General features: G+C 45.0%; 1 protein-coding gene across 1 annotated transcript in view; it reads left to right on the forward strand.

Moving 5' to 3' along the window:
• The window catches only part of LOC144761652 (two pore calcium channel protein 1-like), a 603295-nt gene that overhangs the window by 450952 nt on the left and 134777 nt on the right, over positions 1-17566 (forward strand). Inside the window, exon 12 of the mRNA XM_078646942.1 lies at positions 10980-11044. Coding sequence (XP_078503068.1) covers positions 10980-11044 — 65 coding nt within the window. The remainder of the gene's footprint in view (positions 1-10979; positions 11045-17566) is intronic.

Consider the following 17566-nt stretch of genomic DNA (forward strand, 5'->3'; position numbering starts at 1 on the left):
TTTTCCAGTGAATATATATATTCGTCTCTTTTTTGCACTTCAGTGGATTTTACTTGTTGCTATTCCCTGAATTTGGAGGAAAGAGAAAGGAAAACCTAATGAATTATGACAACTACATCATAAATCGCACATCATTCACATTAATGGACTACAATTGAACACTTGCTAGGTGTGCATTGTTTTTTGGTCTTTCTTTTCTTTGATTTCATTCAGCTACCCCAGCTGTGATGAAATGGCCAGGAAACAATGGTCAGAACTCTTCTGATATCATAGGAACACCACTATCTGTATTTAGGTCCCTTGCTCACTCTCTCCAGGGTCTCGAATCCTGGCCCCATTAGGCAATGTACCACTTATTTCCTTATCTCCTCTGGTCTGCTCCAAATATACACCTATCATGCACAGTTAAGATAATAGGAAAGTGTTGTGGTGTCATCAATGTAGGCATTTAACAGTTAATGAGTAATGAAATATGTAAGGTTATATGTGGTGCATGATGAAGTTATAGATTGTTAACAGTACCATAACTTGCAAATTTCAGTACCTCTTAGATTTTGTTTTGTAAACATACCTGCACTGTGCTATTATCAGTGAATTTGAAGTTTTTAAATATATGTTATGGTGTTATATCCAAACCCAACGATAACTTCACTTTAACCCTTGTTATTTAGTGAACTTCTGGGTTTGTTTTATCATATTCCTTATTGAATCGTTTTTTGCACCGCAAACTCTTTTTATGGTTAACCTTCATGTCAGTTATGCAAAGTAGAAAATGGCTGATTCCTGTTTACACAGCTTGTACCAGGCACCTTTACCCTTACTGCACATGGTGTTTAGCCAGCTGAAGCAGGATTTGACTGTTCAGTGTGACCTATAGCAAGGTCCTGTGCCCTAGATACACCCTGGTCGTGTAGGCAGATCCTGTTCCCAAACTGCTGCCAGTGGGCAAACTCCACTGTGCACAGACTTTGGCTGTGTATAAAGATGGTGATCCGGTGCCCCTCCCTCTCTGGGTATCTGAAAACCCTACTATCTTTGGGCATCATATCTAGGGCTGTGTGTAGCGGGGGTGAGTAGTAGGCTAGTAACCTAGTGCTGCATACAATATTTGACCATGCCCTATGAGAGTAGGCTACAAGCCTCCGCTTCCACTAGGTATTGTAGACAAATCCCTATGGGCAGTCAACTTTTAGGTCTGTTTTTTGTTTTTTGTTTTTATGTTTCTTATTGTGCTACTTTTTTGTGTTTCTTTTGTTAAAATTGTTTAACCTTTTGTGGGCTTTTGTTTTTTATAAGTTTTTTTAGATTTATAAAAATCTTAAAATTTTTGCAGCATTTCTTCAGATAGGCATCCATTATCCAAGAGGTAACAGACTTTTTCACCATGTTTCATGGATTACCTTGCTGCACAGTTTTCAGTAGGTGAAAAAATGTGGCAACCAGAAATACACCTCCTCCTTCACATATGGCTGAATTTCTGGGGGCAGCGTTTCTTCTTCTCCCTCCCCATGCCCCTGCCTCTGCTGTTTTGCTCAGCAGTAATCATTCAGATAATCAGTGGCGTAATGAATGTTGAGGTGGCCCCCCCTGCAAAGTACATGGAGCAGCCGCCCTTCGAAGCCAGTCAGCTCTCCTGCCATGGTATTATGCGGAGGGGAGCCTCCTGGAGCTCGGGCCCTCCCACACCACGGGGGCTACGGGGACCTATTTTACTCCACTCTGGGCCTCATTTGCCGTATCAGGCTACTGCTTCTGAATAAGTACATCCATGGATGCTCACTTCGTCACATAGAGTGCATATTTTGATTTTTTTTAACAAATAGATTGTTTGCAAAACGTCCACATCAGAACACCTCTTTCTAGCTGATGTGCAGCAGAAACCCTTAATGTGGTATGCACCACCACATCATCATCATCCTGGTGAGCAGAAGATTTTCCGTCCTGTGCCATAGGTGCTTCCTGGCTTTCCCCAGTGGCCTGAGATGCTGGGGTGGCAATAGATAAACTTTCTTTCTCTCTCTTGCTAAAGAAACAAAGTCAAAATTGTGTCCTTAAAAGGGTGGGTTCCATGTTTGTAGAAGTTGTCAGATTATTTAGGAGATATTGTGGACTCCTTAACCAATCGGATAATTCATTTAGTTTTTTTAGGGTCTGCAGACACTCCACTGGCCCATAGAGACTTCATTTCCTAGAACCATGACTCCAAAACTAGAGTTGTGGGCCTGTAACATTTTCCAAACTTATGTTTGATAAGAGAGAAAACTCTTTTTTTTATTGTTTGAGGCCAAGGGTTACCAGGAGCATCTTGAAACTCGAGACTATAATGGAAGATTTCAAAATCTCCATGTTTTACACTTGTTGGGAACTGCAGTACTGAGAACTGTTACTGCATCTCAAGGACATATTTTTGGTAGTATGAAGGATTTTCAAAATCTTGCACACAGTTGGAAAGATTTCAATGCTTCCTATTGCTAGATCATTCCATGTTCAAGTACCTTTTGTCCTTTTTGTACATATCAGTACACTCCTGGCTATAAAAGAGATCCAGTGCGAGGGTGGCTAACAGGACATGTGCTGTGCTTTCCTTTTTTGCAGATAGACTGCACTTAAGCTGCACATGGGACAGCCTACTGGGGCTGTGGTGCTTAAACGCCTTGGGTTAGGTTGACCCACATTGTACCAAGCACCTGCTTTAAGAGTTGAAAGCTTACTTTGCCCTCAGCGACAGCTCCGTGGAATCCAATGACTCCATATGGCTGGCGGAGAAGACAGTCCTCCTTGGTAAGGCTAGGGCATTCCTACACAGAAGAAGCAGGTCAGACTCCAAAGCAACTCTGACCGCAATACACAATCCCTGTCTCCCGAACGCAGATACCGGTGACTAGGGGATGAACATTCCCTACGACAGTTGGAAGACTGCATATCCACAATGAACCAACTGTACCTGGAGGAAGTGCTGTGCCTGGTGGCCCCCATTATGTTGGTCTATGAATGGGGGGACAAATCGAGGATACGTCTTTGTTGGCTGGAAACCTGGGACACTGCCTCAAGATGATTGCTGCAATCCCTGATGAATCCAGGAAGCCCCTCCGCACTTCCCCTGGGATTGCTGCAGCCTTTGCTTTCTACTACAGCAAACTATATGCCCAGCAAAGCCATTCCAGGTAAAAATACACTCATCTGCTGATTGCAGACATTCCCCTTGAGACACTAACAATAGTGGGCTGATTAGCCCTTGATCAGCCCTTGACAGTGGAGATCACTGATGCTATCTATAGCCTGCAACCAGGCAAAATGTCAGGCCCCGACGGTCTTCTGATCAAATACTACACATAATCCAAATCATCCCTCTCCCCCATCTTCTGAACTTCTACAGAGAGGTCGTATAGACTGGACATTTCCCCCTCGACCTCGATCTAGCTATTGTAATCCTTCATAAACCTGAGGGCGTCCCCCTGGACATAGTTCACCCTACTGCCTGACTTTGTTTGTCAACACCAAAATTAAAATCTTTGCCAAAGTTCTTGCTAACCGTCTCCCACTGGTGGTGCCACTTGTCCATCCAGACCAATGTGACTTTATGCTCATTCGCGGTACCGGCCACTTTATCTGCAGAGTACACTTTGTCCTGGCACATCGATTGCGACTCAAAGATCCAGCGAAACTTGGTCCTTGAAAAAGCATTTCGCTCCGTTGATTGGGGGTTCCTGCTTCAAGTTTTTTCCAGATTGGTTTTAGACCAAGCTTCCTGTCAAATGGCAAGGTGCTGTATGCCTAACCTCGAGCGCAAGCCTGGGTAATGGCATCACCTCGCCTCTCTTCCAGATCAGGAGGGGCACCAGACAATGGTGTTCGCTCTTGCCATTTCTTTTTGCATTGGCGATTTTACCATTGGCAGTTTGGGTACTGTACTGGGGCTACTGGTGGGGGTGGTCAGCAGGAGGACAGCATTGCGCTCAAGCCTATGATTACTGCTGTTCCTCTGCCAGCCCCACCTCACTGGACCCTGTATCATCCTGATGCTTCATCTGTACGGTGAGCCTCCAGACTTATGGTTAGTTGGACTAAGTCAATTGTGGTTCCCCTGTAGTGGGGTCGAGAGGTGATTGACTGGTAGATGTGCCTCTGTATCTGCAAAAACAGCTTTCAATACTGGGGGATACCCATTGAGCTGGAGCATGGGCTTACTTGGAATTTCAACCTCATGCCACTACTACACAGGGCCAGTAGAGAGAAGGCTTGATGGACTCCTCTACCCCTCACAGTTCTGGGCCAGATAGCACTCTTCAAATGATCACGTTGCCAAAACTACAGTATATCCTACAGAACTTTCCCCTAATCATTCCTCACTCCTAGGGTGAAGTCCTGTCAATAGCATTACACTCCTTTCTATGGGCAAACAAGGGCTCGAAGATAGCATTTCACAACTGCGTTCAATCTCCTTATGATGGTGGAATGGCAATGGCCACTGTTTGCCTATATTATTGGGCCTCACAGATTCAAGTAATCAACACCTGTATGTTTGGGGGTGCCAACGACCCTGCATTCCACCTTGAAGTCTCCCTCCTAGGCCGCCAGTGCTTCCTCGTTTTCCTGAATCACGACCCGCCTTCCACAATCCATCATGGAGGCCACAAGGGTTACTATCCTGAGCTGGTGGCGGGCCTTCCACTGGATTCTCGGGGAATGTAAACCTATGTAAGAAACTCCTCTGTGGCAGGGTCCCTTAGGTTGCCAGTCTAATGGCGATTGAAAGTTGGTACCTCTGCGGCATCTTGCAAATCGATGATGTCTGGTCTGAGACACAGATGAAAACCTTTCAGGACCTTCAGGGGGAATTTGACTTACACAAGACCCAATTCTCTTAATATTTACAGATGCACCATGCGCTGATGGTGTACAAACCACAGCGGATTGATCCTCTAGATAAAATCTAGTTGAATCTTAGTTTCTCCTATCGTACCTTTATAGGTCTTTGGTCATTAATGCCCCAGGCTCCTTCACTGCCCTCTGGGCAAAATGGGAGAACTGGATTTGGCCCCCTGAATGACATTGGCTGGAGGGATGCCAGGATGGCCTCTCATGAGCTGGTCATCCCCTTGTGCCTACACCTTGTTCAGTTAAAATTCCTTCACTTCTCTTATGTTACCCCACTGGTAGTTATGAAGAATGGACATAACGTTAAACTCTTGTGCCTGAGGTGTAATTTTCAACTTTGACTTTTATTCCCACATGGCTTGGTCCTGTTCAGTCATTGAGCGATACTGGTTGGTGATTTTTAGCACACTATCCAGAATCATAGAGAGGCCAGTGGAATGCTACACCCTAGTCATGCTGTTGGACATTTTGGAGGATGTTGGGTGCGCTGGGAGGGGCTACCTTGTTCGGCATAGGCAGGACGATCGCCAAATAAAATATTGCACAATGTTGGAAGTCCTCAAAGCTGCTGACATTGGCCGTATGGCACTCACTCGATGCACTGGTGCACCAAGTTAGAGGAACTCCTCTACCCTCTACCCCCACAGACTTCCCCGCAAACATGGAAAGATCTGGGGAGGTGGTGGTTGTTGTACAACCTGGATGGGGACTGAATAAACATGCTTTTACGGTACTACCTACATATTCACTAAGTGCTCTCTACTGGGTACTGTTTGCTTAATGCACAAATCAATAACATTTTGATTATTAAAAAAACACCATAAATACATTCCCCTGAAACATGCATATGCTGAATGGTTGATGCACCTTTCTCTTGATTTTTCACTACTACACTGTGACAATGGTAATCATAACGGTTTAACTTTGAAACTTCTTTGCTCAGTTTCACTTCAACTACCTTTCCTCATGTATTGTCTCATTGACTTTTTACTTAGAAATACCTTAACAATACAGTATATACATCCCAGACAGCGATGTATGAAAAGAATATCTTGCACAAAACATGGGTAGTTCTCAAGCTAAAGCTTCTCTAATCCTTCACAGAAAGTCTTGGTAATATTTCTATGAAAACCTTCAAAAGCCCATTCAACCATGCATATCCCCTTATCCAGTGTAACAACTGATCTCAGCTTTATTATAAAATGCTACTCTCCCTCCATCCACTCTTTAGATCATTTCTTCTCTACCATACATAAACCTGCCCATTTCCCTCTTGATCTATCTTCCCTAGAATTAGATATCTCTCAACATGAATTACTTCTAGCACTCCAGACTCTCAAAAAAGACAAGGCCCCTGGACCAGATGGCCTCACTGTTGAATTTTTTCTTCATTTTTCAAAACTCCTTCTTCCAAAACTACACTCTCTCTTAGATTATTTTCTTGCCTTAGGCGCTTCCTCAGGTTCTTTCTCTGACACTCACATCTGTCTCAAACCCAAGGAAGGGAAAGACGCTCACTACTGTAAGAACTATAGGCCCATTTCCTTGGTCAATATTGACTACAAGATATTTGCTAAATCACTCGCAGCACGTCTTGACCTCCTACTTCCAGATCTCTTAGGCGAGGAACAATCAGGCTTCGTCAAGGGCAGATTTATCACGGATAATACTAGACTTTTGTTTAATGTTTTATCAAAATCTCATAATTTACCTAATGCCCTTGCAGCAATCGCCCTAGATGCTGAGAAAGCTTTTGATAGGGTTGAGTGGACCTATTTGTTTCATACCCTTAAATGGTTTGGTTTTGGCCCTAAATTTATCTCTTTGGTCTCTTTATTGTACTCCAATCCCCGTGCGGTGGTTTGCGCCAATGGCCTGGTCTCCTCCTTTTTTGATTTAGGAAGAGAAGTTTGTCAAGGCTGTCCCCTATCCCCTTTTCTTTTTAACCTGGCCTTAGAACCTTTTTTATCCAAACTCCGTCAAAACCCTAACATTCATGGCTTTCATGCTTTAGATTCTCAAGTTAAGCTTGCCGCGTAAGCAGATGACATTTTACTTTTTATTTCCAACCCAACTGAATCCATTCCTGCCTTTCTTGCTGAAGTAAATGATTACTCCCAGATTTCTGGTTATAAGCTTAATAATGACAAGTGTGAGATTTTGCCCTTGACGAAGTTCACATTTAAGCCTGATTTTAGTGCCTCCAACTTTACATGGAGCTCCTCACACATTAAATATCTTGGCCTTCATATCACCCCTTCTATTTCAGACACGGTTTCCCTTTGTTTAAATAAATGCATTCAAAAATTATCAGACTCAACTTCTAGATGGCATCCCCTTTATTTATCATGGTGGGGCCGCCTTGATACAATTAAAATGATGTTGTCTCCCATAGTCCTCTATACTATTTCTAATATTCCTGTCTCCATTCCCTCTAATTTTTTTAGGAGAATTAACTCAATTTTGACATCTTTTCTCTGGAGTAATAAAAAAAACTAGAATGTCCCTTGCCCGACTTATATGTCCCAAGTCAGAAGGTGGAGTTAACTTCCCAGTTTATCATAAGGCGTTTCTATTACGACAGGCCTCCCTTTGGTTGCAAGACCCGACCTCCCCTTGTCCCCTATGGGCCAAAACTGAACACCTCTTCCTTTGCCCTTTCTCGCTTGCTGAATATCTTTCTTTTTCACGCAAACCTTCCTCTGCTCCTACTTCCATCCACAAATTTACCGCTAAGTTACTCTTATCTTCTTCTCCTGCTCCCCCTGTGACTGTTGTTGAGTTCATTGCCTCCACCATTTAGCACAACACTTCCCTTTTAATAAGGGATAAGCCCTTTTATTGGAAGTCGTGGCGGCACAAAGGACTCATCTGGGTTTCCCAACCATTTTCACATTCTTCTTTCATACCCTTCCCCACTCTTCGCACCACCTTTGGCTTGCCTGCTTCTTTCACCCATAAGTATATACTTCTTAAAGAAGCTGTATTGGCAACTTACACTCGCCTCCTGCACACACCTTCCCCTTCTTCTTCTTCTATTTCTATCTCACTACTTCACTCCTTTCTACGCAGTACTCCTAAAGCCTCCTCCATTTACAAGCACCTTCATACTAGAGACTCCATCAGATCCAAATCTAAGGTGGAGGAATGTTGGGAACAGGATCTTGCTGCATCTTGGTCCGTTCCTGTGTGAGATAAGATATGGAATAAAATGTGCAAGTCCGCTAGAGCAGCGACCTTGATACAATCCTTGTTTTTCATTTATAATAGACTTCTTTTCACCCCATTTGATTTGCATAAACGTTTTCCCACCACTCCACACACTTGCTGGTCCTGCTCTTCTCCGCAGGCGACTTTGTTTCATATGTTATTTTTATGTAAACTGGTTCATGACTTTTGGCTGCAGGTCTGGGCCCAAATTAAAACATGTTTTTTTAGGAAGTCTTTCTCCTTGTTGGAAAGATGTTGAATTTAATATTCAGATTATTGATTTATTGTTAGCTGTTGCGGTTCAGCAAATTACAGTCAACTGGAAGACCTTTTCTAACATCTCTTTTAAAGCATGGTGGTATAACGTTTGCCATAATCACAGACTGGATACTGCTTTTGTTTTTCCGGCCCATATGGCAGCAAAGCGCATGGACTTATGGCTTCCTGTTACGCTTTATCTTGATGTATGTACTAAACGCTCTTTTTGCCCGCAACCTTCACAACAAGAAGTTCTCAAACCTCCTTAACTGCCCTTTACATTCCGTTTCTTCTACATTATCAATTGTATTACTTCCCTTTTGTATACTTTTATTTCTACAACTGCTGCTTTTATTTTGCTTAGTTTTTGACACCTATGTTTGGTTTTCATTATTGTTTATGACTGTATTATGCCCATTACTTATTGATGTATTTATACTTTCTATTTCTCATTATATTGTGTATTGACACCTTATTCCTTTCCCCTTCCCCGAAATAAAATTCTTTTTGAACTTAAAAAATAAAATGCTACTCTCATATGAACCCAAAGGATCTGACTGTAGAACCTAATTGGATGTAAGAATTCTTTGAATTGCTTGTTGCAAACAAAGGCATTGGTTGAACGAGGCACAACCTTAATTTCATCCCCAAATAATAAACAATTGTGTTTTTTCTGTGTACGAGTTTCCAAGGTTACTACATTAGAGTATGTTCCCAGTCTCTAGTCAGGTCAAACATTCACCATGAATAGCCTGTTCTATAGCAGACTGCAACTTTAAAATCATTAGTAGTCCTTGGGATCACCTTAAGAGTTAAAACCATGTTTTGCAGTCAATATTGTTATATTGCACAGCTGATTAGGTGAAGTGGTTTATTTTTCCTGGGCGTTTATTTATTTATTACTGTGTTTTATAGAGCGCAAACTTGACCCGTTAGGGTATCAGAGCGCTTTACAGGCAACATAGCATTGTACAAAAAGGCATAGAATCACCAAGTAAAAGAAAAAAAAGCAGATAGCAGGGGGCAGGATATAGGATGCATAGGAGATAGAAAGACACTTATTTACAAATTACATATATAATTACTCAAGATGAGCTACGTATTTACAGATTACATTTACCATTACTCAAGTAAAGCAGGGTGGGGTGACTAGGAAATCTGAGGGGAGGCAATAGACAGACGTGGATCCGGGTCACAGTGGTGTTTGAGGGCAAGTTTAAATGAGAATTTGCTCATAAGGAAAGTCTTGGCGTCCTTTTTGAAGAGGGCCAGAGAAGGGATTTTTCTGATGTCAGGTGGGAGAGTGTTCCATATTCTTGGAGCGGCTCCAGAGAAAGCACATGTTACAACCACAATCCATTTGCTACCCCTGACTATACCTTTACTTGTAATTTAACCATGTGTTCTCCTGCACAAACTGCCTCCAATTACAATGTAATTACAGTAAAAATGCATTGCTTCCCAATGGTTTGTGTGGATAGTTGTCACTGCTCTGTGCATTGAACTTATGAGCAAGTGGTCAGCCCGCTTCAGCCATTGGCTCTCATTCACTCTGAGTGACTGCATTTTGCCTGATCATAAGTACACTTCTGCATAAAAATAAGGTCACTTCAGTGCCTGTACTGATGTGCCAAGATTTTACTTTGCTAGTGTTTTTTCTTTCTATTCTTTATTTTTTTTTATTATTTATTCATCCTTGTGTGTTTAAACTATGAGTTCAGGTTACAGCAATTCCAGATCATGAGATTGATATTTTTCTGTTTTTTTTTTAGAGTTTTATATAGCGTGAACTAGAACAGAAGATATCAGGTATCAGAGCACTTCACATGAGCCCCAGGTTCGTTACACAAGGACACATTCAGTTTGTTAGGCACGGGGAGATTAAGTGGTTTGCCCAGAATCACAGGATGTTGAGCGCCGTTGCCGAGACTTGAACCCGGTTCCCCAGCTTCGAGGTCGACCGCTCTAGCTACATACTCTCTCCTGTGATTGTCATTTAAAGTGAAAAGGGTTGTAATGCACGTCCTGAGAAGACTTCCTTTCTATACAGCACCCATACAATTCTGTTCTAATTCTATGTAGTAGTTACTCTTTATTTTATTTTTTTAAGAGTTTTATAGAGCGCGAACTACACCCGAGACACCGGGTATCAGAGCGTTTTACATAACACCAGTTTCGTTACACAAGGACACATTAATTTTTTTTGTTAGGCACGGGCGATCATGGGATCTGGCCAGAATCACAGGATGTTGAACATCGTTGCCGATACTCGAACCCGGTTCCCCAGCTTCGAGGTCGACCGCTCTCGCCGTAAGGCTACATCCTCTCCCCTTTAATTTAAGCATTTTATTACAAAAGTAAGGGTTATTCTGTTTAGGTGGTGTGTTGTATTTTTTAAATTTATATTTTTATTTTTGTGACATATGCTTCCAATAAATAAAATTAACCTAGGCAACACCTTACCAAGGTCATTCCAACCGGCTTTGCCATCGCTTATTTAAAGATGTAAGAATCTATGGATTCATTAATAGTTATTGTAAGCTGTGGCGATATCTGTTTTCACTGTGATTGTTAATTTTGTGCAACTTTAGTTCCTTATATTTTAACACTCTTTTTAAAATTAATTTATACAGGTTTGATACTTCAATCATTATCGCTGCTTTGATTGTCACTATAGTCAATACAGCACTGAAAACAGGTAAATTCTGGAAAAGATACTAATTTATATTTTACAGTGTATTATTTGTTATTGCTGTTCAGAAGGTGACTGTTTAGATTGCACACTGACTTGTGGCTTCCTTCCAAAACTTCTACATAGTTTGGAACAATTTGGAAACCTGGTGTCTGTTTTCAGGACATATTGTATCAAGAGCTCAATTTATAAACATGCTTCGATTGAAAAGAGCACCTTTTTTTATTAATGCATGTTCATCAACAATTACAGCTCAAGTTTTTATGTTGAGAATTGGTTCCAGAATAAAACTCCTGCTGCAACTCTCCCTATTGTCAACCAAACCTGCCACTCTATTTGTATGCTGACCTTTACTTGTTATCTCTCCTCTACTGTGGGTAATGATGTAGAGGTCGTTGTACCAAATTATGTGTTCTGCTGCAGGACTTTGGTTGTGTACTTATCTCTAACCTCAGGTGAAAGGCGTGGCTAAGATGAGTACCAACTCTACTTATCCTTCTGATTGTTTGCGGTCTATAGCTCCAGTTCTTTAGTAGTGGAAATGTTTTATGAAAAGTCTCTTCATACGCTGCCCTGCCGCTTAAAGGAAAACAGGGCAACCATTAAACTCCAGTACCAAAACCCTCATGAATTCAAGCTTCACTTCTGAGGATCTTTTAAAACGTTATGAACTTAATAATCGTGAAAGTATTGTGAGAAAACAAAGTGCACAACAATGGAAATCCATAAACATTCTATGATACTGCACAGACAGAAAACACATTGCAAGGTTAGTAAACATGAATACTTTTTATTTTTGAAAAGATAATCCATAGCGAAGCATACCAAATACAAAGTAGATTAAACAATTATTGTCAGGAAATGATCAGTTACAGTGCATTGCAGTTATCGATAATAAAAAGATGAGCTCTTATAAAAAAAAATATGGGATAATGTACCCCCGCTGTACATGTAAGGGAATTGCAAGTCACTGAGGAGTTCCATGACTATGTGGAGGTACGAGGTTGAAGACCAAGTTTCTTTATAAGGTTATGGAACTCTGAGATGGCTTACAATATCCATTTAATGAATGGGATTCTGTAATCCCTGTATAATCGTCAGTCTCCAATTTCTTTATAATTGGCAACTTTTGACGTGCTCAGTCGCTGGTTGTGAGAAAAAAATATCAGAACTCGACTATTATAAGTTATTGTAGTCAAGTTCTGATGTCCTGATGCCTCCTGCAAGCAGCGGAGGTGAAGGTCAGGTCAGGTCACTGAGCATAATGGAAACATCTGTTTAAAGCAATGAAAACAGAAGCTGCATTTCTTTCTTCTGCTATATTTTTCTAGCTTACGGTGACAAGCGGAGAGAACATGTTTGTTTCGCACTCCTTAGATCAGAAAAGCTAGAATCTTTCTGCATGCTTCTACACATTCCTAGCTACTGCAGCATGTTTTTATTTTTAGGTTTAAAGTATTTTTATTGAAACAACACAAAGAGACAGGACATACATAGCGTATATGATAGGTCAGGTCACTGCGGCCAGGACTGCATACACAGCGTTAAGTGTCCCAAAGAGCATCCAAGTTGCAAACCCCTCCACAGCAACCCTTAAAGATATGCAGTGTTGCGATAAAAGAACAGTCCCTGTCCCCGAACACCCCCCCAAAACCCCGCCTCCCTAAGCCCGCTACCCCTTCCCCCCCCCTTTCGTCCAGTGCGCAGGCCTGTCCCTTGCCATCCACCCGGATCCCCCTTAAATGGAAGAAGCTAGCTCAACGGTTATTCAAGAGGTTGACTCTGCGGGCGTCGTAAGCCTTAAGAGGCGTAGGTATCTGGGGCAGGTGATTTCCCTGAATTCGGTGAGCAGCAGAGACCGGAATGGTTGCCAAAGGTCATCAAATTGTTCTATGTCCCCCGCCACTGTGAGCGATAGTTTCTCCATTCCTAACACATGCCACAGTCTGTGGAGCCAGCCCGTGACAGAAGGAAGTGTGGTAGTGCGCCAGTGTAGTAAGAAGTTCTGTACCGCTGAGCCTAATGCAATGGCTATCTGTCTGCCCCTGCGGGATTTAAGGGGATACACCAACCCGTTCGGAGGGCCTAGCAATATATATGCTGGGAAGCGTGGCAGTTCGGTGTCGAAATGGGAGTCAATCTCATCTATCACTTCCTTCCAATAAGATTCTAGGAGTGGACAGTCCCATAAGATGTGTGTCAGTGTGCCTACCTGTCCGCATCCCCTCCAGCAAGCGCTATCCTTACCACGGTCCATCTCGTGTATTCATTCTGGGGTATAATACCAATAGGTGGAGACTTTAGTCAATGTTTCAGTGAGTTCCATATGGTATGCTGAGTGCCGTGCCCTGTATGAAATCTGCTCCCACTCTTTATGTCTCAGTGTCCTGCCCAATTCCCGCTCCCAGCGCTCCCTCCCCGGGTTATAGAGGTGTGAGGAAGGCGGCTGTAGTAGTTTATAGAGGTCCGTGATCAGTTTCGTGTCCGATGAGCGAGTCATAAGCCACCTCTCATAAGGGAGGAGCTGCCTATCCGCCGCTTCCCGCACCTGCGGGTGCAGAGCCCAATGGCGTACCTGCATATAGCGGAGCCTCTCGGTCTCTTGGAGGGAGTATTCCTGTCGGAAGCGCAGGAAGGAAATGACACCCTCCGAGTCGTATACATGACACAGGGCCAGGCATCCGGCCGCTCTCCAGTGGGTAAAGGCCCCTTTTTCAATGCCCAGAGTGAAGTCCGGGTTATCTACTAGGGGTGTAAGTGGCGAGGGGAACGAAGTGAGATTGTAATTGATGTTTGTCGCGTCCCACACCCGCAGGGGCACTCTGGTGATGAAGGAGGCATAGAGATTCGCGGGCCGGTGAGCCCGGCGTAAAAACGGCACTTCCTGTAAAGGCCGGCCTGCCACTGCCTGGTCTTGAAAGAGCCAGTGCTTGTCTGATTCCCACTTGCTCCATTGTACCAGATAGCGCAGTTGTGCTGCTTGAAAGTACTTGCGGAGATCCGGAATCCCGAGACCTCCAGCCTCAGGGGCTAGCATCGAGAGTTATCTCCTCATTCTGGGCTTCCTGCCTTGCCAAATAAAAGGCGCAAGATCTGTCTGCATCTGTTGAATCCACCCAACGGGCGGCTGGAGCGGTAGAGCTCGGAAGAGGTATAGGATCTGGGGTAAGACCGTCATTTTGACCGCAGCTATTCTGCCCAACCAGGAGATGGTGCTGCGATTCCATCGTACGAGCTCCTCCCGGATCTTCTTGCCCAAGATGGTGTAGTTGGCTATCACCATAGCCGGCAAGGTAGGGGCCAGCTGGATCCCCAGGTAAGGCACCAGGTCTGATGACAAGAGCATAGGGAACATGCCCTGTAGATGCTTTCTAGTGGCCGGCTCAAGGGAGACGTCCAACACCACCGATTTCCCCATGTTCATCTTGAAGCCTGCGACAGCTGCAAAGGAGTCTAGTTCTCCAATGCACACTGGAAGGGCAGTCCGGGGTTTGTCCAACGGCAGTATAATATCGTCGGCGTAGAGGCTTATGGTGTGAGTGAAGCCTCCAAACCATATCCCCGTCGCTGCTGGATTAGTACGTATCCGTTGGGCGAAGGGCTCCATATAAAGGGCGAAGAGCAGGGGCGAAAGCGGACACCCCTGTCTAGTGCCTCTCTCGATGTCAAAGCTCCGTGAGTTGTAGCCATTCACCCGTACAACCGCCGTTGGGAGTTTATAGCAATTAAGGATCATGGAGCGAAATTTCTCTCCTATGCCTGCTCTCAGCAGGACCTGTTCTAAATAAGGCCAGTGTACCCGGTCGAACGCCTTTTCGGCGTCTACCGCCAACATCATTCTTTCTCCGGGAATTCGAGAGGCTTTCTCAATGAGGTGGACGATCCTTTTGGTGTTGTCCACCGTTTGCCTCCCTGGAACGAATCCCGCCTCGTCCGGTTCTATAAGTCCCAGTAGGTGGGGGGCTAATCGGGCCGCGAGGATCCCGGTGTACAGTTTAAGGGCCACGTTTAGGAGAGATATTGGCCTGTAGGAGCCGCATTGCGTCCGGTCTTTCCCTGGTTTGGGGAGACTGTAAGAGAGGCCCGTAGGAGGTCGGGCGGGATGGCCCCTGGAGTCGCAAACGAGTTAAATAGGCGAGTGAGGAGCGGGGCCAATAAGGCACAGAATGTATTATAAAATAGGGACGTATATCCGTCCGGTCCCGGAGCTTTGCCGTGCTTAAGTTTGGCGATAGCAGAAATCACCTCCTCGATTCGAATATCTCTATCTAAATGTTCAGCCTGTGAGAGGGCCAGGGATGGGAGGGTGACTGAGTCCAGGTATGCCGTCATCGCAGATTCGTCCGGTGGATCCCCGGCATAGAGCTTTGCGTAAAACCTCCGGAAGGTTTCGGCTATTTGGGCGTCTTCCGTGACCATCGTCCCGGTGGAGTCAGAGACCTCCTGCACCATTTGTCGCTGATGTTGCACCCGAAGCCTATTTGCCAATAGGCGGCCACAGCGGTCCCCCCCAGTGTGGTAGGCATGACGCAATCGCAGCGCAGCGTACTCCGCGCGATCCATATCTAGAGCCGTCAAGAGTTTCCTCGCCCCCTTTAGCTGCTTCCATACCCGAGGAGTCCCCGTCCGGCAGTGTATTTGCTCAAGTTCGCGGACCCGCTGAGTGAGTTCCTCCCTTTTACTCTGCCTTTCCCTATTTTCAGCCGATGCGATGGCTATAAACTCTCCCCTAAGTACAGCTTTCAGGGCTGCCCATCGTGTCGCCAGTGAGGTGTCGGGGTTATCATTGTGGGACAGATACTCCCGGGCAGCCTCTGTTATGCGTTTAACCACCTCTTTCCTGTGCAGTAGTGTGTCCCTAAGGCGCCAGACCCTGGGGGGGGCAAGTCACCGGTGGCAGGCATAGCATAGTGAGGACCGGGGCATGGTCCGATATGGAGATCACCCCCATCTCGGTTGTCGAGGCCAGTGCCCGTACCTGGGTCGTAACTAGGAGGTGGTCCAATCTCGCATACGTTTTGTGTGCATGGGAGTAGTATGAGTACTCCCTATCGGTAGGGTGCATACACCGCCAGAGATCATGGGGGTCTACTTCCGACAACTGCGCTTTACATCCGGCAGAGAATTCCCCGGTCTGTGGAGTACGCTGTGCTGACCTAACAAGGGCCGAGTCGAAGACCATATTAAAATCGCCTCCAATGACAATGTGCCTATCCTGCGAGGCGGTGATGTCCGCCAGCGCCGACCGTAAGAATTGCTCTTGTTGTTCATTAGGGCTATACAACGATCCAACCGTGAACGGAATTCCCCCAATCTTAAATCTGTAAGCAAGCAATCTGCCTTTGTGTTCTGTGTGTTTATGGAGGACCTCCCCCTTGAAATGTCGAGCCACTAGGATCGCCACCCCCGCGGTCTTGGTGTTGCTGGAGGAAAAAAATTGTGTCGGGAACATATGGGAGGGCAGCCTATGGTAGTCACTGGGTAGTAAGTGGGTCTCTTGAAGAAGACAAATATCTGCTCGTGTGCTCTCTAATAAAGACAGTACTGCCCGTCTCTTAACTGGGTTATTGAAGCCCCTGACATTTAGAGTCACTATCTTAAGAGACGTGGGAGGCATGTGAAGTGTTGAAAGGTAAAGCAAAAGACTCCTGCCTGAGCAGGACAAAATGTATGAATGCCGCTAGAGCGGCCAAGACCTGCATGATGCACTGGACGATCCCTCCCCTTCCCCCTATTCCCCAACCCCCAACTAAACGACCCCAACAATCCCCACCTCCCTCCCCCCCTTCCCCGCAACAAGTTCCAGAATCTCATAGTCCCAGTCCGGTCCCCCAAGGACAAGGCTGTGGTTAGTCACTGAAGTGGACGTCCAGCCACTGCACTCCCGTCCGCCACCCCCATCCCCCTCAAGCCCCCAAACCTGCAGTATACAGAGGCTGCGTTGATCTCCCCCCGGAGTCATCTTAGGCTGTCAGCGCGATATCATCTGTGGCCGCGTCCCTGGCTGCTTCTCGTACCGCCCTGTCCATTCCGGCCCGGATAGTAGGCGAATCTGTGCGGGCGGAGGAAGCAGAAGACCGGTGCTCCGAGACCCGCTGCCAACCGTCCCTGGTGGTGCGTCTGCGACGTGGTGTGTGTGCTTCTTCGTCCGTCGCGGTGATGCCCAGTACCTCGCACGTGTCCTGGAGGGAGCGGAGCTTTATTTATTTTTAAAACTGACTTGTATTGAGGTGTTTCTCATGTCTGTTTGCAACAAATCTCTAACAGGTTTTTGATGTATTTAATTTTGCACTAGTAGTTTTATTTTTTATTCTCATGTATGCAAACATGCTCTCTCTTTCATATGAAGGAGCTACACATCAAGATTTTAAGTGGTTTGTTGGAGAGGTAGTGATGTGACCATGTATTACACGGGATAAAGTACTCTCTGGTGTACATGCTAAGGATATTGCAAGTCACCTCGGAGTTCCATAACCTTATAAAGGAACTCCTGCTTCAAGCTAGTTCCTCTATATGGTTATGAAACTC

The sequence above is a fragment of the Lissotriton helveticus genome, chromosome 6 (assembly GCF_964261635.1).
Source record: "Lissotriton helveticus chromosome 6, aLisHel1.1, whole genome shotgun sequence".
Lineage (NCBI taxonomy): Eukaryota > Metazoa > Chordata > Amphibia > Caudata > Salamandridae > Lissotriton > Lissotriton helveticus.